Raw genomic sequence first — 22,484 nt, 5'->3', positions numbered from 1 at the left:
TATGACAACTCAGGTTGAAATATTGCCGTGAGAGTATTTTACTGCCTTTTATATTCCAAAGTTTCTTATGCTTGAAATAAAAGGACTATACACATGCTATTGATCTTATTTTATACACGGATATGTATTACCAATATCTCTGTTTATTAAAGGAAGAGAATAAAGTATTTTTCGAGTATATTCCCAGCGCCACACTTTGTAAATTGATATTCGGGCTAGTCCGAGCACTATTTGGTCATTAAAATCATACTATACATGAGGAGTAAGCCATGCAGAAATAATAAGCTTATTTTGTAATTAGAATTCACTGGGACTCTTTTATTTTATTTCTCTCATTACATTACATTACATTACATTGCAGTCCATTCGAATTAATGAGGAGCATAGTTATAGTTGGTCCAGATCTTTTTCTTTTTGTACTTTACACAAGAAGAGTAGAGAAAATGATAATAAAAGATCCCTTAGGTGTAACTAAAGGTATCTTGATGTGGTATATAAATCCAAGACATTATTACATAACTGGATTCTAGCCTGAAGAGCTATTTTAGTAATCCCAAACTGTTTTTTTTGCACTAGAAAATATACAGATTTATATTAAGACTCTTGAGAATAAAACAATTTCCCGTAAGTCTGAATCTTTGTGTTATAAGCTCATCGTATCGGGTATTTGTTTTTAATTATACTTATAGATCGAATACCATCATAGCATAGCTACATTGAATGTTGTACATATGGCTGCGCTATGAATACTAACTAGTATATGTACCACATTCTATACATTCGGTTGCCTTATATCCAATGGTATTGCTGTTTTTTTTTATGTATTTTAACTGTGCAAAAAAAAAGAATACAAAGTTACTGCGCCAAAAAAAAACATAATAGATATTAGTATTTACTCTATAGTCAATAATTACCAATAAAGAGCTCACATATAATTGTTTTCTTGGTATACATACGGTATTGGGTATAGGGCTTATGTATAGCTAAACCTGGAAACCTTGATATTACTATTGTTGTATTATGTTTTTTTCTCTCTCTCTCTCTCTCTCTTATTTTTGGTCTTGAAACAGTGGCTTTTTATTATTATTTTTGTTTTATATTCTCTTTTGCTTTATGGCAAAAATGGATATGTATGGTCTCAAGTGTTTGAGTAAAGGTGGCAATCAGCCAATAAACCGCGTATATCTTAATTATCTGAATAGTTAATGGGTGATATGATTATATGAGTACCAATTACATATATCTGTGAAGATTATGAAATGAAGTGTCTTTTACCATTGTATTGGTTTATTATAAATAGATTGATCCTATTGAAATCATGTTAACAAACTCTCTTTTTTTTTCTTCGTCTTTAAATTGGAAATAAACTTATGGTAGAATTCCTATTGTTATTGTTATTGTTATTGCTAGTGTTATGTTAGTTGTTAGTTATTATTATTAAAGAACGCAATTTTCGCTCAATAAAGCTCAAGTTTACAAAAGTAATTAAAAGATAAAACCAATATGTTTGCATATGTAATATTCAATAATATATATATAAAGTATAAAAAGGTATTAGCTCATCAAATGACATATTTAAGGCAAGGATGAAACTGGGAAATTATTGATTATTCAAAAAAAAATTAGTTTGTTCAGGTATATCGATATTCTTTAGAAATATGCTAATAGTTTTTTTTTAAAAGAAAAGACAACAAGCACTCTCTAATTTTACTAATTAATATTTCACCTTTGAAAGCTATTATCCGATATAAAATATGTGGCGCAGAAGCAAATGTACCCATATATATATATATATATATATTAGATATATTAGATATAAAGAGAGAGATAGAGAGATAGAGAACGAGCGAGCGAGCGAAATAAGTAAAATATATACACCTTTTGAAATAGTCATCCGTTTATTAATACATTATAAATCCTAGAATACAAAAGAAAATGGTAGGCTTATTAGACCTATTTTTAAAAAATAAAACAAGTGAAAAGAAGAATCTATGCTTACTGATACAATCAATGGCATCTGATTTGTCATCCTTTTATCAGTTAGAATGATCTGTTTAGAAGATAAAATCAATTTTAGTTAAACTCCTCTATTCTAAACAATCTCTATACTAAAATACACATACCTTATAGTATTCATGGTCACTCTTTAAGTGTAAAAAGTCAAATAGTACATGTGAAATATTCGAATATACCATCAATGTCTTTGAATTTTCCTTTTAGTGATTTTAAGTATAATATATGTACCAGTCTCTAACAAGAAGTCTTATGCACAAAGGCGTTTATCTTTATTTTGGTTTATTTTAATGTTTGTGCATACAGAACATATTATACCTCTAACACTATTGATTTCAAAGATCGTAAAAGATCTCTTGTTGTTTAAATAGAAATCATATATATATTTGTATTTGTATTTATACACCCTCTTCTTTTCCCTTTTTTTTTTCTATTTGTTTCCTCGGTACTTAAAGTGGAATTTGGATAATTTAAAGGCTCAATGAGATTGAAGGCTTAAGTAATGTATATATATATATATATATAAATATATCTGTATTATTGAAAAATATAGTCTGATTCAAAGAGCATTTTTAAAGGTACATTCGTCCAATTACTCAAAATAATCCTGGATTAGCTTTGTATATTAAAAGAGGAGCAAAAGGACATTCGGCCTTTTTTATAAAGAGTATTATATAATTCTCAACTATGATTGGTAACACGTCAGACTAAAGAAAAAAAAAAGATAAAATGCTCCTCCCGCTGCAACTAGTATGCTATTGTTAATCTTTTCTCATTTTATACATGTCTCCTATAAAGCATTTCCGTGATGTTATATCAAGAAAATAGTAATTCATCTCCAAAAAAGACATTTTATTCAGATCACCAAAAAACCTCATCAAGTACATGTCCGATCCCATCAGAAAAGAAGCCCGTCAATAGAAAACAAGGCAAGGTCCCTCTTCATGTATTGGAGTATGATCAGCCCATTTCCAAACCACCAATGTACAATAGCCAAAAATATACTGCGGGACTATTTTCGTCCACTGCGCCAACCTCGCCCAGTATCAGAACACATCTAGACGAAGCTCTCCCAACACCCTCCTTAGATCAGCCTTACTCTCTTTCATCCGAAACTTCCCCAGTCCTAAATACAGTCCTAAAAGCAGAACGAAAAGCCAAGTATGAAAAGAAGCAGTATTTGTTCAATACAGATTATCATGACAGAATCAAATTGATGAATCTATCTGACAGTATATCAAATCCACATCGAGACCTTAGAGCAGAAAAGCACAAAACTACAAGAATAGGCGCAGGGATTAAAAGAAGAAGTGACAAGAACATTTTACGACCACCAATCAAAAAATTTAATTGCAGTGAGTGTGGATATATGAGCAGTCGAAAGAGCAACTATACAAGGCACATTGAACAACATGATGACGAAAGACAAAAATGGAAGTGCGATACGTGCGCTAAATCGTATTCTAGCAAGTTCAACCTGGAAAGACACATAACCAGTACTCATACTAATTATAATGAAAGTAAATAATAAACCAAGGCGTGTAAAAAAAAAGAAGTATGAATCCCTGGAATCAAAATATGATATGGACATCAATCACCACAAGAACTATATACATACATACACATACATACATATATACATACATACATACATACATACATACATACATATATACATACATACATACACACACACACTCACACACTCGCTCACTCGCTCACTCAAGAGCACACGCACGCACGCACGCATGTACTCAAGGACTCAAGGACTCAAGGACTCAAGGACTCACTCAAACACCTACACACCTACACACCTACACACCCACCCACCCACACACACACACACATATATATATATATATACATGTACAAAAAATACACCCACATAGCGGATTTCTTTTTACTCTTCTTCTTCTTCTCTTTCTCGAACAAGCCATGTTTCTAGTTCTTCTTTTTTCTCTTCTTCTTTTTTTTGGTTTGCTTAATGTAAACATTGTTTTCTTTTTCTTTTAAAAAATATTATTATCAACTCTTTAAGGAATATGAATATGCTTTATGAGAATAAGTTAACTATATGCTTTTATATTAGTTTATCAAAGAATAATAATATAGATACTTTATGAAAATTCATTATAGTTTTATTTATTTATTTTACTGTAACATATCTAGACTACATTTACAAGATTTGCGCTAAATTGAATATAGTGTTTATAATGTATTACGATGAGATTATTAAATGAATTCATAATCTATTACATATTAATCATCAAACCAAATAAAAAAAATAAACAAATAATGGTTGAATATATTAACTTCAATAAGTCTAGATTATATATATATGTGTGTGTGTGTGCACTCTAAAGTTTGGTATTTAACTTGCTTGAATTATATACATGGAACAATCCAGAACAAGTAGTTAAATTGAAATATAATTATTAAACGCATCTTGTACATATAGATGGTTCTTGGGATCCCAGCCTTATTATTATTTGATTATGAAAACCAGTAAAAGGAAGCTAAGCTCTCCTCCACCCACTACCCTCATTACCCCCTTTGTATATATCCATGGCAGAAGACCATATGCCAGAAAAACTTTGATAATATTATACATCAATAAAACAATCCTTTCTTCCCCTTACTTTGAAATCCCAAATTTGGGAAAATAAATCTTGACACACTTGCTTTTAGACTTTGGCTCAGGACCACATTATCTGTTGCGTAAAAACACATACATATATACATTCTTTATCTCTCAATGCTACCGTCTGAATTTCCTCCAGAAATTCTCACCATAATCTCTACATTAATTACAACTAAAGACAAGTTACAATGTACAATCGTCTGCAAGAATTGGATGAACTCATTCCAAATGGCTTTGTGGAACAGTCTAAAAATCAATCAGGATAAACTGGAGAACATTGTCGATGCATTTGACAATTCACAGAGCATTTATTCAAAGAATGGCCATCGTGTACGAGAAATAACTTGGTCCAAAACACTGGAAATCAGTAATGAACATCTTTACAAATTACAGCATTGCTTTCAAAACTTACAGAAACTCGACATGCAAATGGGCACTGTGAGCAAATACGACTTTGGTGGCATGGCTGACTGGAACCTTTGGAATAGGCTGACTTGCCTAGTAATATATAAGCCTAAATACGACTCAACTTGTGAAAATGTCTTACTATTAAAGATCTTACATTGTCTACCAAATCTTACGTTCTTGAATGTACTAGACAGAAGAATTGTACCCTTAGTTCCAAACACTTGGGAAATGCTAGAAACACTTCATGAATACTTGCCGCGACTCAAGCACCTAGAACTCAATTTTTATTTGGATGGTGTAGACTTTAAAGACATGGAATCAATTATGAACGTTAGACCAGCAAAAAGTATTACTACCGTCAAGTTTCAAAGTCATTATCTGGATTTCGGGTGGATAGTTTATCTTGCTTTAAAGTATCCGAACCTATCAATACTTGAATCAAAAAAATGCTTCAGAAAAATTGTGAACAAGCAATCAATCCCAGAAGAGGCTATAGCAGTTCTATCTCGCTTAAAAGGCTGTTTTAAAAGCCTCAAATCAGCCAAGTTAAAACAGAATTTTACTCTCGGTCCATATCACCAGATATTGTGGAATGTATTACAACCGCTAGCTGGATCAATCGAATCCTTAAATCTTGTCTTGATGTCTAACTGCAGAACAAATGATGGTCCAATAGAGCTATCGAGTAATTCATTTGAGCTCAATTCAGGCTCTCTCGAAAAACTCATACTAAATATCAGACTTCCTGAAACAATTGTATACCAAGCTCCAATATCGTTCGGCATGTGCTCTCGCCTAAATATTCTGGATCTGGATATAAGCCAAGGAGTATTTGAGCTTGACGCTGTCTTGACCGGTTGCATATCTCTGAAAATTCTGAGACTAAGGGCCAAGTCTATCACTTTAACTCTTCACGTATCACATACCCCAGACTTCCATGCCTTGGAGAAAATAATCATAGTACATTCGACAATCGGGTCAGAAGTACTCGAACATCTTTCTTTCAGCTGTAGAAAATTAACAAAGATGTTCTTGATGAACACAGTAATCTCAGCAACAATATCTGAACTAGAAAATCACTTAAATATCAACATGTCCTTTACAAATTTTGAGGAATTAAGCATGCACGATGTAAGATTTCACGCTCAAATAAGAGAATCCGACCGAGTTGGATACCTTAAAGTCTCTTCAACAAGCATATTTGTCATCGAACAGACCCACCCAGAAAAGGATCCAAAAAACCAGGAGTCTGATCATCTACAGTCAATTGACGACAAGCAGACGCGGTTTTACCGCCACCGTACTATGTATGAGAACAAAAAGATGAGGATTCTTAAAAGTCCTGAAATCCGGTTGGTTCAAGACTTTCTTAAGGACTCTTCTATTTCCGAAAAGACATTGACTGTATACGAAGACAAGTTTCTTACCGACTTTTCAAAAAATTCATTAGATAGCTATAATCCAAATTTGTATACTAAATTACAATGTAGACATGTTCAAGTATACTCTATTCACGCTGACGAACAGGAATAACCTGCCTTATTTCAGAACATAGCATAATATAATAAAGATTTAAGATTTTACTTTAATAATTGATAGAGTATTGAATACATTAATTATATTGAATATCATTGTACAAAGTCTCGTTGAGCATGTGAAAATAAGATCAGATCTTTGTAGGTTAAGCTATTTTTTTTTAAAAAAAAAACTCCCAATTAAACTTGTGTTCCGTATCGTGTGGCCTAATCTGTTTGTGTAGTACAATATGTATATCTCGAGAGTGTAACTAAAACCTTGCTTGCAGCTGCGTAAGACTCTTTATTTATATTCTCATTATGCTAGCATCAAGATTACCATTTGAGATCTTGGCACTTATTGCCAGCTTTGTCCCAAAATTCAAAAGGTCCGAGTGCTCGACCGTATGTAAAGCATGGAAAACGCCTTTCCAAGACTCTTTGTGGCACAGTTTGAGGATCAATCGAATATTACTAAAGTTAATCATCTACCTCCCTAATGAAGAAAACATTTACAAGAAAAATGGACATCGTGTGCGTGAATTACAAATATGTGGAAACCTCAAAATTCGCCAGAGACAGATTCACGAGTTACAGCAATGCTTCACCCAGCTAAAGTCTCTCAATACCATGGACGCTCGATTAACTCAAGAATGTTTTGGAACCATGGCAGAATGGGGTCAATGGAGTTCATTAACTGATCTAAAAATGTTCATACTATGCCCATTTTCAGATTTTTTTACTCAAGAAATGACCAAAGTATTTCCTTGTCTTCCTTCTCTTACTCGACTAGAGTTTATAGAAACAAGGTACACCGCGGACAACAGGTACACATGGAAGACGCTGGAGATTATTCACACCAGCTTACCGCGACTTAAATATCTAGTCACCAGTCTTCTTTTTTCACCAGTTCTCGCAAAAGACATCTCAGAAATCAAACAGGTCGTGCCAGCAGACTGTATGACTGACCTGACGCTTAGCAGTACCAATATGGACATAGGCTGGTTAATATATTACTCTCTAAAATACCCAAAGCTAGAAAAGCTTATCTTGAGTTTGGAAGGTTGCCGAGTGGACCAACCTGAAGATGATTTTCAGAATTACGATACCACCCCGCTTCTGAAAACTTTGCCAGATGCTTTTCTTCACATCAAGACTATAGAAATTTGCCAGACTGCGGTGGTTAGTAAACGACATGACATGTTTTGGCAGTTGTTTCAGCAGTTTATTGAACATGTTAAAGATATGAAATACATCTTGCATTTCACCAACCTGGTTTCTGAACAGCCTCAAGGAGTTTTAGACGAGTGTGTACAGCTTTCATCAGCCTCAGTCGAAAATCTCGACCTTTTTATCAAGTTTCCCTGCAAGGATGAATTTAATCTTTCGATGAAGCTTGGTGTATGTAGTCGATTAGTGGACTTAAAGATGAAATTACCTGAAACAGTGGTTGAGCTCGACGTTCTTTTGAATAACTGTCCTGCCCTGAAAAATATCCAACTGGATGATGTGTTGGTCAGAATTTCCCGGGACACCTCTGAAATACCAAAAAAGCATTGTCTAGAGACTATATTTATAGAATTCTCAAAAGTCAACTCACTCACATTTGGTTATATTTCACGTCGCTGTATAAGACTGAGGAGCATGACATTAAGCTACGTTAACATATACGGATCAACACCCCAATACACAGGCAATCTTATTATGGACATGAGCTGGTCTCAATTCGAAGTGCTAAAGCTCAATGGCATGACCTATCGCGACAAGAAACACAGTATGAAAATACTCGCCATTGAACGAATACATGCTACACCACAGGCTGTACACAGTGACGATGGGCTCACTTTATTAACTAGCATGTTACCCCCAGTTAACCAGAGACTATGGTTTCACCTTTTCTCGGAAGATCAAAGTGACACCATGTGCCGTAGAGTGCGAATTCTTGACAAAAAACAAGCCATGATTGCCCGGGATTACTATACAGCTTTTTTATCATCCATATGGAATACCAACAAAAAAGCCGAGACTGTTTGTGACTCTGATATACGGAAGAAGCCCTGTTGGAGAAAAGACCTTTCACGAGGACACGTAACATTACGATGTGGATACGTTGGTCAATATTCTATTGAGAGTGTTGACGTTGACCACAATGTTCAGTTCTTGTAGCATTAAATTTTTATACAGGCGAGCCATTTTTTTTAATTATCATAAACCTTTCTTCTCCTTTTACTTTCTATTTATTTTTATACTTATATATATATATATATATAAGCATATATAAAAAAAAAGGCGAATCGAAATTCTGCAAAAGACGCTCTTACCAATTGATTTCTGAAATCCTGCAAGCGATCTTCAGGTATGCTGCCTTTCATTTTATTAAAGTTCAGAGGCTTAGGGTTGTACGGGGAGAATAAAGTTCTCTCTCTCGGTGTTTGTTGGCAGACACACCCGCCTTTCATTCCTTTAACATGTTGACCAATGTCTTGCCATTCGAAATCCTTGGAATTATCTCGACATTTATTTCTACGGATGACATATTAGTCTGCACAACAGTCTGCAAAGCTTGGAATGCACCATTTAAAGACACTCTATGGGAGACAGTCAACATTAAGACTAGCGAAAGACTGAAAGCCATATGTACCGTATCTCACACTGAAAAAAATATCTATCAGGCCAACGGCAACCGTGTTCAGACCTTGAGTTTCAGAAAGATGATCCGAATGAATGATAGCCAACTTCACACAATACAAACGTACTTCCAGCGAGTAAAGAACGTGCACATGCCACTCGGTAGTTTGACAAAAGAAGATTTTGGACTGACGGCTGATTGGAGTCTCTGGAAATCATTGATAAATTTGGAAATATTTATGCCAGCATTGACTTTGGATAATCAAAAGGAAGAACTCCTTAATATTTTATCGTTTCTACCATGCCTCAAACGACTGGATCTTGCGCAAGAGTATAGTTATAGGGTTCAGCCCTACACATGGGAAACATTAGAGTCAATACACGAATACTTATCACAGCTTGAACATTTAAGACTGCATCTATTTCTTCATCCAATTCCAACAAAAGACGTCTTGTTGATCAAAGACGTTATTCCAGCAACACACATGGCTTCCGCAGAATTTCTCGGGCATAACATGGATCACGAATGGCTGTTTTACTTTGCTATGAAATATCCAAATATCCAAACCTTGAACGCAAAGGCAATATACAAAAACCAGTTGGAAGAATATACCCAAAACGACGAAACAATAGATACAGTACCTGAAGTCTCACAACAGTTTTCACGAATCAAAAAAGTGACACTGCGTCAAGAAGTGATTCAAGGACTACATTACGACGCGTTTTGGAGACTTTTTCATGAGCTCGTTAGATCCGTTAAATCATTAGAATACAACCTTCAACTAAAAGATGCTGTGAGTGGGCAACAAAAAGACACTGTACGAGACGCAATCTGTTTTCGCTCAGAAACTCTCGAAAAATTAATTTTAAGAGTCAAATCCAGATTTAGTATCCCAAGTATCCTTTTCACAAACCTCGGAATATGTCCTCGTCTGGTGGATCTAACAATGGAAGTCTCCAACGCAGCCATAGAATTCGATGTTCTTTTGGATAACTGTGCGCTCCTCAACAAGGTCAGATTCAGAGATCAACGGATTGTTCTAAGCTCTGATCCTTCCAAGCCTGTAGTCCACCACGGATTACAGTCAATAGAACTTTACATGTCTAGCATTGACGCAGACGTTTTCAAATATACATCTTCTCGCTGCTGGCATCTGAGTAAACTGAGACTACAGACTGTCAGGGTACCGGTGTCAATAGCACCGGAGACAGGTGTTTTCTGTATTGATATGTCCTACACACATTTTGATGTCTTGAATCTCGAAGGAGTCAAATTTGATTTATTGGATGATAATGATGAATATGATGAATACGACGAAGACGACGATGAATACGATTTGTTGCAATACGAAGAATACAATGTGAATCTGATAGCTATCGAAAGAATTCATTCTAAATCAAAACACGCCAGCTGTACAGACAGTGTAGTCTTATTTGAAAACGTGCCTCCGACAACTGTAGACAAACGATTGTGGTTTCATCAATATTGGGAGGCGACAATTAATAACGAAAAGAAAGAAGCACGGATGCTCGAAAGACAAGAAACTCGTTTTGCTGAGAACTATTTCAAATACTTTGCCTTAAACAGTGGATCAACCCCTTGTACATATAAATCCAGGTTTCCGGGAGGGTTGGTGAAGAAACCATTTTGGAAGGAGGATCTAGGACGAGGTTACTTATTGCTGCGATGTGGATATGTCGGCAACTATATCATTAATGAATCTTTGTTTGACCATGATATAAAGCTTCCGTGGTATGCAATATTTTCTTTATAAGCACTTACTACTACTATTATTATAAAAAATGCGTCAACTCCAACCCTTTTAATACAAGAAGCCATCTAAATTTACTTGGTAATTTTAATAATATTTCATGTAAATACTTTTTGAATAAAAATCCAATTATTTCTTTCTAGAATACAGTTAATCTAGTGTGGGAATATGAGCACCATTTTAAGGTTTACATTCTTCTTTTCTTTATTTCTCTCTTTTTCTTACTTGCGCTTCGTATATTTCACATGATTTTTGGATCCTGTCACTCTAAATAACGCGCAGCACAAAATGGTTTGATCGCTTTATTTATTTATTAATTAACTTTGCTGGCTATACAACGCCCCTTCTTCTTGCTTCTCTTTTTATCTTTCTTTTTAATTACTGAGATGATCTTCCGATTGCCATTCGAAATATTGACAGAGATTTCATCTTTTATGACAAACAGGGACAAGCTTCAATGCACTAGAGTGTGTAAAGCTTGGACACGGCCATTTCAAGATTCTTTATGGAACATACTGGACCTCGATTATACCAAGCTCGCCAATATATGTAGTACATGCGATCTTCAGAATAATGTCTACCAAAAAAACGGATATCTTGTAGAAAGCTTAGCTGTAAGGGAATTTCATAAGCTCAACGACCAGAAGCTTTACACGCTACAGAAAACCTTTGGCGCATTGAGACACCTATCGTTTCAACAATACAGTTTGGGAAAACAGGATTTCGGAAAGACGGCTGATTGGAATCTTTGGAGATCCCTCACAGAACTCGACCTATTTATGCCAGATGTTAGTCTAGAAATACGCAGAGAAGAAATGCTCAAGATCTTGGGTTGTTTGCCTCGTCTCACACGGCTGAGAATTGTAGAGACCTATATGGAAGAGGTTGGATCCTACACATGGCAAATGTTGGAATCAATTCATGCTATTTTGCCACGACTCCGCAACCTACACACAAATATACCCATGAACCGAGTGCAGCCTGGTGATATCAAATATATAAAGTCTATCACTCCAGCCAGTTTGATAACACAATTGAAACTCATCGACCACAACATGGATATCGGATGGCTCTACTACTTTTCACTAAAATATCCAAACATAGATTCTCTTTATTCTCAAGTAAAACGGTGCTCTGGCTCATATATAGAGAGAACCACAAATCCAGATGAAATAAGACAAGTTTCTTCCTGGTCCTACAATTTTTCTCGGCTAAAGACTGTTACAATGGAGCAAAGGATCAAATCTTCAGTAGACTCTGATATATTCTGGAAGAGTCTTTATCAGATTGTTGGATCACTAGACCATTTTATTTACACTGTATGGTTTGAAGATGATATTTCAGATCTACCTCAGGGAGAAGTCAGCCGTTCAATTGGATTTAGCTCCAATACACTCCGAAGTGCTCACATTGTTATCAAGTCAAAAGACGATCACCAGATTGGGGCTCAATTGAAATTCGGTATTTGTCCCCGGCTTGTTAAGCTAGAAGTTGGGGCAAGACACGGGGTTATACAGCTTGATCTCCTCTTGAGGAACTGTAGTTCCTTAAAGACATTTGTACTCAGAGGTGGCTCGGTAAAGCTTAATTCAGAAAGCGAGGTCCATGCTCACAAGCAGCAGGACTACTGTCTTGAGGAGGTTTCGCTCTGGTCTTCAACAGTTGGTACCAACGTATTTGAATATATCTCAACACATTGTAAAAGTCTTTCGAATTTGTCACTCAGCTATGTAAAGGTGAAAAGGATGCCATCTGATGACAGTAATGACAGTGATGAAAAGGAAGTTGTTCTGGATATGCCACATACAGGATTCAATTCACTGGAATTCAAGTTCACGCATTTTTCGCTCAATACTGATCTTTACAGCACTGTTGAGCGGATGGCTCTGGTGAATTCATCTCGAGACACTGTTTATCTGATAGTACTTGAACTACTAGGCTCTATATCGAATTCTGCCGACATTTCTTCTACCAATGTCAATGTACGCAAACCCCAGGAGACTCGGTTTAGCCAACCAGCCAATGGGCGGATGTGGATATATTATCAGCCTCTTGTGATCGGAGAGGAAGAAAGAAGATGTTTACGACAACTTGGAGAGGACGAAACAGAATTTGTTGAAAATCATTTTGGATTATCAAAAAGCACTGAAGCGGAAGAAATGAGTGAGGAAATTGATAGTAATTTATTAAAAGATCTTCAATTAGGGTTTATGAGGTTGCGCTGTAAATACATAAGAGATTTTCGACTTGATAGCCAGCGGTTAATAAGGTCTTTAGAATAATACGCTAAAGTGCTATGAACATTATTATTATTAAATAAGTAAATAAAGAATAAATGCATACAAATGTATGTAGATGTTCATTTTGGGTCAGAGAAGAACAAATTGCCGGACAGCGGTATCGGACAGCCGTTCCGGACAAATCAATGTTCGGTAAGTAAGAGGAGGAAGGAGGTTATTCTTATTTGACCTATCAGTTTTAAGAAAGGGTTGTTTCAAAAAAAAAATTGATCCCCACAATATTTCTTTTGGGTTTCTTTCATTTTATACTTGTGTATTCTAAAATGAAGTGTTACGGACCCCAGTTTTTTCCCTTTCTTTTGTTCTTCCTATATTCTCTATAATCTAAAGATAATGCTATAATCAGCGAACCAAAACTTGGCTGAAACAACACACGACCAAAATTACCTTTATAGTGTGTTGATCAATGACTCGAATTGAATGCTAAAATATATGATTTAATTTGATTTTTAGACTTATTGTTTAATATAACAATCAGCCATTAAGTCGTTCATTTATTGATTTAAATGTAACTGCTTATATTAATGTCAAGTAAGATTGATATTTCATATATGTATAATATTCATACAATGACCTAAAGATAAAGCAAAGCAAATGGAAAGGGCGGTTGTGCAGACGAACTCCTTGGTGTCACCGTCATTCCAGCCATTTTTGAAGTGAGCGGAGAGGATCCACAAAGGCCAATGAACACATCTTTCCTGCCCCTTCCCCTTCTCCCTTTCTTTTTCTTTTTCTTTTTTTTTTTTAAAAAAAAACAATTGCTTCTATTGTAAGCTATACACCACGCCCCTCTAATTATATTCTTTATTTATTAACCAGCTGTATAAAGACAAAAGAGTACGTATGAATATGCGTATATTCTAGTGGGTACAGATTATGTTATTTCTTCATTATGTATTTGGATATAAGTTTGGTCATTATTATCGTATTCATTCATATACTAAATATAAATATACTAAATATATATATATAAATGATGCGTGTGTGTGTTGTAAAATAGAAGGTGTTTTTATTCGGATATTCAAATCCATATAACCTCTATATAAAAAAGTTAACCAGCAAAAGTAAATCCTTTTCATCGACGGTGACGCTTCCTCTAAAGGACGTCACGCATGGAGAGCGTGCCAATCGGTTATACACAGGGAAAGCTGACACACGCAAGAAGTTGGCTTATTCGTCAAGAAGCACCCCTTCCTTCTACATCTCTTTTGCAAGCCACACTTTAGTTTGTGCTATCATAATAATCTTTTTTTTTTAAAAAAAAAACTATCTTGCGTTTTTTTTCTCTCTTGCTTGAGGTTTTCTTGATTCATTAAAGTCTACTTGGACTAAAAAAAAGTCTTTACTTGAATACATACATATACACAAGTATATATACACATTTACACATTTATACATTCACACGGACGAACAAACAAACAAACAAACAAACAAGCAAACCATTATATATATATACACATATATAAAAAAGAAAGTATATACAAAGATATATTAAGCGAAAGAACGATCTTTATGCTTCAAAAGTGCGGTCATCGATTGTAAAGCCTAAAGAATCTTCCTCATCTCCAAATGTCCTTTGAGAAGGAGAAAGACACCAACAATTTTACCGCTCTCCACACTTTGCAGCAGACGCATATCTACAACCCCTCACCACCTTTTCACACACCTGCCTCACCTTCTGGTACTTTCCATCCAATGTTCAATAACTCATTTGCACGCTACCCTATGTCAATGAACCTCGCTCAGCAAAAGCTGTCCCAGCCTCACAGTCCAACCCCGCTACTCTCTAGCCCCCTTGGATCCCTCCATAGTCCCTCAGGCGACTTGGGAGGAACGCTGGGAAGCGGAGGAGGAGTAGGAGTAGGAGGAGGAGGAGCTACAACACCTCATGGAGCACGCCAGCTCAATTATGCCCAACTGTCACGCCAATCCTCATCGCCTCATCATCATGCTCGTGCAGCAGCCGCAATGGCTCGCAGTGCACCCGTCACATCGACCGTTACTATCGTGGACCCCAATAACCCAGCCAAGCCCTTTATAAACGGCACTAACACTAAGAAGCCCGACGACGGTAATCGTACTACTTCTGTGGCTGCTTCTACGGCCGCCGACCCTAACCAGACCTGGACTACGCTTGACTTGGGTGGAATGGGTCTCAAGAATATCGCACCTGCCCTCTGTCAATACACTTTCCTAACCGCCCTCTTCCTCAACCACAACAACGTTACCTATCTCACACCCACAATTTCCAAGCTCGTAAATCTCAGAACATTGGATGTGTCGGGGAACAAGCTGACGGCCATCCCGCCTGAACTAGGCCTTTTGATCCAACTTAGAGAGCTTCTTTTGTTTGACAACAATCTTGTAACCTTACCAAGTGAACTCGGAACCCTATACAACCTTGAGACCCTCGGATTGGAAGGTAACCCCATGGACGCCGAGATAAAGAATCTCCTGATGAAAGAAGGTTCTCAAGCCGTCATAATCTCCTTGAGAGAAAATGCACCTGGTAAAGTAAAGAACCAAAGAAAAATAATAATATTACTTTGTAAAGAATACAAATTAATGTAGGTATATACATGTATGTGTGTGTGTGTGTATGCTTTAATAGTTGGTATGCCGCCTCCTCAACGGATGTGGGAAACAATTGAGAGTGATGTTTCTGAAGAACAATCAGGTAAGAAAAAAGAGGCTATTATTGATGCTTCTGCTGCTGTTTCTTCTGTTGCTGCTGTTGCTGCTGCTGTTTTGGTTATCTGGCAAAAGAAAAAGAGGAAAAAAAAAACAGAGTTTATTAGGGGTAAATACACATATGTACATATCTATATATTAATATATATATATATATGTGTGTGTGTATGTGTGTGTGTGGTGTGGGTGTATATATTGGCTTGGTTTGGCTTGGGTTTGTTTTTTTTAAATATATATATATATATAATAAAACAAAAATTTTAGACAAGTTCACCGTGCTTTGTTACAATATCTTGTCTCAAAGATATGCAACAAGTCAAGCTTATGGTTACACACCTTCATGGGCACTCAATGGCGAATATCGCAAAGATCTCTTGCTGAGAGAGATTAGTGGTTGTAATGCAGATGTTATCTGTCTTCAGGTGAGTTTTATTTTATTTTTGTATTATTATTTCTTTATAGTTATGTATATAATTAAATGAAGACGGAAAGAAGGGAGAATTGGGTTAAATTAAAATAGGCTAAAATATAAATATATACATATGCAATATACGGTATTGCCAATATATATATGCATATATATATATATATATATAAAAGGAAGTGGAGATGGCTCTTTACGAGGACGTACTTGTGGAATACTTCAAGGAAGCAGGCAACTATGATGGCGTATTTTACCCAAAGTCACGAGCACGGACCATGTCTGAAAAGGAACAGCGAGCAGTGGATGGCTGTGCGACGTTTTATAGGGCATCAAAGTAAGTATACATTTGTGTGGTATATTGCATATTAAAATAACAATAATGATAATGATAACGATAGATTCAATTTGGTTGAAAACTCTTTACTCGAATACACTTACCATGCACTCCAGAGATCTGATTTCAAAAAAACAGCCGATATTTACAACCGTGTGATGACCAAAGACAACATTGCCATTTTAACGATGCTGGAGAACAGGGACACACTTGAACGTGTGCTGGTAGCCAATTCACACATCCATTGGGACCCGTCGTTTGCAGATGTGAAACTTGTTCAGGTCGGTATGTTGATGGACCAGATCGAAGCTTTTGCTACCAAGCACCTCCAGCCTCCTGCAACAACAGCAACTACATCTGCTGATGGCAGTAGCAATGGTAGTGGTAGTGGTAGAGTCTATGGATCGACTTCCAAACTACCGACCATTATCTGTGGTGATTTCAACTCTGTGCCTGATTCGGGTGTGTACGAATTTTTATCAAAAGGATCAGTGCGTCAGGATCACGACGATTTTGGAGACCACATCTATGGAAACTACACCACCGACGGACTCTCGCACAAACTTTCTCTCAAGAGTTCTTACAGCCACATAGGAGAACTTCCTTTCACCAACTATACACCCACATTCAAGGGAGTTTTGGATTATATCTGGTATTCCAACAACACTCTTGATGTCATCTCACTTCTTGGAGCAATCGACAAAGACTATGTCAGCAAGGCTGTTGGTTTCCCAAATGCTCATTTCCCATCCGAGTACGTAAACGTGTAGCAATATTAAATAACTAACCAATAATAATAATGTCTATCTAACTTTTACCTTGCTAATCAATGTCTTTAATTTTTTTTTACAGCCATATTCTTATCATGTCAGAGTTTAAGTTTAGACCGCCACGCCGGGAAGCAGAAGAGGCCAAGTTTAACTCTACCTCAAAGCGCCATCACCACGATCGACCGGGTGGAGGAACTCAAGACTCACAAAATAAATCAAGATAATAACAATAATAACAATAAAAAAAGATGAAAAAAAAGAAAGCAAAAAAAAAGAGGGGAATGTAGATGAAGAGTAAGATACAACATACAAGCACAAATGTATGTACCTTGTGTGTGTGTGTGTGTATGTGTTTTTTTTTGGAGTTGTTTATTGTACTCTATTATTCGATTTAGTAGGATGCTGTTTTTCTTTCTTTCTTTCTTTCTTTCCTTTTGATAGCGGTTGTTATAGTGATGGTTAATTGTGAACAGGAAAAAGAAAGGGAAAGATAAAGGAACTAGACAAACTTTTTATACAAAGATATATCTATCGATTCTATCTAGATATTGTCTGAAATTACACTTGAGTAGCACCAGACTTGATCCAGGAATCATGGATCTGAACAAGCTCTGGTATAATTTCACTCTCAATCTCAACATCCTTTGCCTGCTGGTCTTTTGAGAGCGAGATAACCTTTTCAGAGTTCTTGGTAATAAAGGTAACGGTCTGTTTGCGGGTGGTGAGCATATTGCCAATGACAACTTGATGGCCATAACGTGTCAAGGCATTTCTTGCTTTAGGAACCAACAGCTTGTCATCGGTTTCGAGCTAAGACCAGACATGTAAATTGGAATATCAATAAAGAAATAAAATGAATATATAAAAGCTTGTATTTATCTTTGTTGTATTTATATATATATATATTTATACCTTGAAAGAGACAATAAGCCCCTTTGCAGCCCAGACACTGACTAATGGCTTAAGAAACTTTGGTACTTGGTCAAGTGTGAGAGTCAATGCACCTTCTCTGGATTGAATCTTATGCTCATTCTAAACATATTCCCATTTTTTTCCGTTAGACAAAATTTCCCAATTCATTATCTAAATTATTATTATTATTATTAGGATTGATCATAATTACCATTTTTTGAGAAGGAATGAAGAAATCACTGACAGCAGCAGCAAGATAATACATTGCCCTTTCCTGAAGCTGTGCCAGGATACGTGTTCCGGCCTGCAATTTAAACAAGTAGTCTGGCAAGGTAACAAAGTCTAGAAGAAGTAGCTGGTTGGAACGGATAGCCTTTTGGTACTTTTCCAAAACCTTGATCATGCTTGGTGCGTATTGAGGATCGACTGATAAATTTAACAATAAAATAATAATAACAATAAAAATAATAAGGTACAAGGCACAAGCACACAAGTACACAAGCGCACAAACACACAAAAAGAAATAAATGTCAATATTTAAAGTATCTTTAATTTTTGTACGCACACACACATACACACACACACATGTATATGTTTACCTTTAATTGATCCATCTGGCTGAGGGACCAGATAATCAAGGAATCCCTTGTTAGGATCTTGGGTGTAATGGCGCTGGTAGGGCTGTAGACTAAATTGACGGTGCATAAACACGACTGCGTAGCCAGCTTCAATAAAGTACTCGGCCGAAACTGCACCACGGTTGCCGTTACTAAAATTATCGATGAATCGAACAGTCTGGTTTTCCAAAGGTACTGTTGTTCCACCACTCTAAAGGACCCAATATATATATATATAAATATATATATATACAATTTATTATTCTGTCAAATAATAACACTAATTATATATTATACAATGGATATGCACAAAATCTACTTTCTTCTTCTTTAAAGTGAAAATATAGGGTACTTTTATATTCGTTTGATCGATCGATTGATTGGTTTGTTTGTTTGTTTGTTTTTTTTTCGGTGCATTTATTTATGTAGTTATGGGTGTGTTAATATTTTCTTTTTGTTAAACATACGGTAATGAAGACTAGTCGACTGCCTTTGGCCTCATGGAGTTTTACAAAGTCTTTAAGCTTTGCTTCAAACTCTGGCAGGTTTGCAGGAGGTTTGTTCATTTGAAAATAGACATCTGGATCAATAACGCCAAGACCATTGTCAAGAATAGGGTCAGATGTAAGGGCTGCCATGATGATGATGGGGATCAATAATAAATTGTAATCAAAAAAAAAAGAGAGAGAGAGACAGAGAGATAGGTTGGGGTAGAACGCGTTGACAGGGTAGGACAGACGGGAATTAAGTCGTACATATATTTTTTTTTATATCTCGCAACATGTGGCGGTGATTTAAATGGCGATTATGCGCTCAATAAAAATATAGTGATATGTGCGGTCTGTGTAACAATAATATGCGTTTTTTGTTTTTAGCAAAAGAGCTCCTTTTTTTTCCCGCTTTTGCTTTCATTGTATCTCAAAATTCAATTGGAAGCATGCATTAGGATAATATAATTTGCAGTTAAACAGATATTCTTCTTAAGAATAAAGACAAACTGCTTATTATAAATGTAGCAGTGATAATTAAACTGAATATGAGCAATAGTCTATCTAATGCAATAGTCAATTGTTCATTGAATAAAATGATGGAATGACAGACCCGTTGGAGAGTATACAGTCTGACGACTCAATATAAGCCAAAATGCCTGACATTATTATAATGAACGAAAATAAAATTATTAGATCAATGTGTAACTCAATGTATATGTGTATTCAAAGATTTGGAATACAGAACAAAATCATAGCATAAAACAAAAAGGCAAAACAAGAGAAAGACTGAAGGAGCAGAATAATGAACTGGAATAATCTTTTTAAAAAGTAAAAAAAAAAAAAAAAAAAAAAGTAGACTATAGCCTTATTCTAATTTTTATAGTATAATAGAATTACATTATTCTTTTCTCTTAATCCCCTTTTTGTTTCTTCTTTGACTTTGTAGAAACCTAAAAGTTTAACCCATTTGTTTTTTTTTTAACAATTCTATTCACTGCAAGGAACATCATTAAATAAGCAAGGCTAATTTTTTTAAAAGGTCAATTGAGAAAGAGAGAGGGGTAAAAAAAAATAAAAATAAAATAAAACATAAAGGCATAAAAGGCAAGGTACTTAAGGCTAACAAGCTGTTGTGCATGTACACATGGGATTTGCTAGATCGACAACAGAAAAAGAAACAAGGAAGCATTTTGTGCAGCAACAGCAAAATATTGAGATCAAGTTTAACCACCCAGTTATGAATTATTAAGCTCATCTTTATTTACGCAGCCAATTATGATCATTTTCAGATATATACTATATTTACTTATATTAGATAAGTAAAGATGTGTTAACCCTTTGGTTTCTCACAAAACAATTGCCCATAATTATTATGTGTCCATTTCAAAAAAGAAAAGAAAAAAAATCAAATTTTAGTACGAGTATGATTTTTTCTTTCCGGTGCTACAACAATATCAATTGAACTTCTTTGCCACAGAAAAAAACATTTAATTTTCTAAATTTATATGTGTTTTTGGTTTTGTTACAAACAGCCGACTTTACAAAATATAATGTAATAACACCTTGCCACAATTTTTTTTTAATTTTTTTTTAGCTTTATGTAGAACCTCTCATACACACTCACACACAAATATATATATATATATGTATATACCAAGTTACTTATAAAGGCTCTAATTCATTTTAATTTTCTTGTATTTGTAGTATAAAGTTTTCTCAAGAGTTTAAAGTTTTTTTTTTTGGATCTTTCATAAACTTATTCTTGAGCACAACTTTTGTGCGGAGTGTAAATGCCAATTGTTTTTCTGCGATGCACTTTGTGCAATACGTGGTACAAATATCCTTTTATAGAAAAACAGAATGATCTATAAAAAGAACAAAGGTTTTTCTATAAAAAAAGGTTGGATCTTATTGGATGGATAAATATCGGAGTGGATTATTTACGGCCGAGTCAATGCGACGATAATTATTTTATTTTATTTACATGTTTATAATCTCTCTCTCTCTGTGTGTGTGTGTAGTGTGTATCTTGGTCTTTGACTCCTCTCTCCCCCAAATTCAATTCAATTACATCCCATCTTGTCCCAACTTATCCCTCATTTCCTTTCTCTCCTCTCCTCTTTCTCTCTTGTCTTGCCATTGCACGTTCCAGCCGAAAAGCCTTGTATATATATATTTAATTGAAAAAGATCTTGAAAGTTAAATTTTTTTTTTTGAATATTCGATCAAATGTGAATAAAGATATTCACATAAATCTTAAAAAATAAATAAAACTATATGTATTTCTTGTTGCTGGTGTTGTTGAAAAGTGTCAAGGATCAAAATGTATTTATTTGCTTTATTATTATTATTATTATTTGTGTATTGTATGTATATATATGTGCCTCCTTGGTGTTTGTGTGAAACGTTGAATGTCAATATAGTTTTGACATGGAATCGGGTGCTTCCACCATATTAGACGCGTGATATGAATTTTTGTGCTTCATCGTGGTTAATACGTGTTGGGTCAAAGAAAAACAAAAAACAAAAAGATATTTCAGATGTTAAAGATGTGTTTTTGGTTAACTAGACCAGAACCTTTTTTTAAAAAAATTTTTTTCTTCTTCTTTATATTTATATACATAAATACATACATATCTGTATATAGTTGAGCCAATTATTACATGAAATATAATGGATAATCTTGAACTTCTTCAAGTTATTATTTTATTGATTCTTCAATATACTGCTTCTTTTTACTTTTTAAAGAAAAACAGTAACAAGAACTATCAAGAGGAAACTCTCTTTTTTTTCTTTTTATCAACAAGATTAAACTTGTGCGGGCTCAATTGGTTTAATTTGAGAAGATTTTGCAATTGTGAAACAGATGTAAAGTTATCAACCCACTAAAGTGAATTAGAAACAGGTTTTTTTTTTTGGTTTTTCCCTTTTGCCCTTACATAAACTATTAGCTACTATTTCTATTATTT

The 22,484-nt window shown here is 35.2% G+C and overlaps 6 protein-coding genes across 6 annotated transcripts; 5 read left to right on the top strand and 1 right to left on the bottom strand.

The window, feature by feature from the left end:
• Positions 1 to 2,821: 2,821 nt before the first annotated feature.
• On the top strand, positions 2,822 to 6,595 carry PHYBLDRAFT_144942 (C2H2-type zinc finger transcription factor; the record flags this gene model as incomplete). The annotated part of the gene is made up of 3 exons (XM_018431323.1): positions 2,822 to 3,533; positions 4,702 to 4,731; positions 4,794 to 6,595. 3 exons carry the CDS (start codon positions 2,822 to 2,824, stop codon positions 6,593 to 6,595), a joined length of 2,544 nt encoding a protein of 847 aa, XP_018292539.1.
• Positions 6,596 to 6,897: 302 nt separating this feature from the next.
• On the top strand, positions 6,898 to 8,742 carry PHYBLDRAFT_167905 (hypothetical protein; the record flags this gene model as incomplete). The annotated part of the gene is made up of 1 exon (XM_018435745.1): positions 6,898 to 8,742. The coding sequence occupies one exon, from the start codon at positions 6,898 to 6,900 to the stop codon at positions 8,740 to 8,742; it is 1,845 nt and encodes a 614-aa protein (XP_018292538.1).
• Positions 8,743 to 9,044: 302 nt separating this feature from the next.
• On the top strand, positions 9,045 to 10,979 carry PHYBLDRAFT_167904 (hypothetical protein; the record flags this gene model as incomplete). The annotated part of the gene is made up of 1 exon (XM_018435744.1): positions 9,045 to 10,979. The coding sequence occupies one exon, from the start codon at positions 9,045 to 9,047 to the stop codon at positions 10,977 to 10,979; it is 1,935 nt and encodes a 644-aa protein (XP_018292537.1).
• Positions 10,980 to 11,362: 383 nt separating this feature from the next.
• Positions 11,363 to 14,502, top strand: PHYBLDRAFT_67582 (hypothetical protein; the record flags this gene model as incomplete). Its single annotated transcript, XM_018441816.1, has 4 exons — positions 11,363 to 13,154; positions 13,332 to 13,408; positions 13,755 to 13,807; positions 14,379 to 14,502. The coding sequence occupies 4 exons, from the start codon at positions 11,363 to 11,365 to the stop codon at positions 14,500 to 14,502; spliced, it is 2,046 nt and encodes a 681-aa protein (XP_018292536.1).
• Positions 14,503 to 15,400: 898 nt separating this feature from the next.
• PHYBLDRAFT_97167 (hypothetical protein) lies at positions 15,401 to 17,659 on the top strand (the record flags this gene model as incomplete). The annotated part of the gene is made up of 6 exons (XM_018444005.1): positions 15,401 to 15,785; positions 15,888 to 16,027; positions 16,237 to 16,389; positions 16,568 to 16,725; positions 16,790 to 17,479; positions 17,578 to 17,659. Coding segments are annotated over 6 exons (1,608 nt in total), but the record flags the coding sequence as incomplete, so codon positions are not given.
• A 126-nt stretch (positions 17,660 to 17,785) lies between these two features.
• PHYBLDRAFT_133379 (hypothetical protein) lies at positions 17,786 to 19,662 on the bottom strand (the record flags this gene model as incomplete). Its single annotated transcript, XM_018429567.1, has 5 exons — positions 17,786 to 18,305; positions 18,408 to 18,527; positions 18,619 to 18,833; positions 19,007 to 19,235; positions 19,492 to 19,662. The coding sequence occupies 5 exons, from the start codon at positions 19,660 to 19,662 to the stop codon at positions 18,054 to 18,056; spliced, it is 987 nt and encodes a 328-aa protein (XP_018292534.1). The 3' UTR covers positions 17,786 to 18,053.
• Between the last annotated feature and the right edge of the window lie 2,822 nt (positions 19,663 to 22,484).

This window comes from Phycomyces blakesleeanus (genome assembly GCF_001638985.1).
Source record: "Phycomyces blakesleeanus NRRL 1555(-) unplaced genomic scaffold PHYBLscaffold_9, whole genome shotgun sequence".
Taxonomy (NCBI): domain Eukaryota; kingdom Fungi; phylum Mucoromycota; class Mucoromycetes; order Mucorales; family Phycomycetaceae; genus Phycomyces; species Phycomyces blakesleeanus.
This window is presented reverse-complemented; position numbering and strand designations above follow the sequence as displayed.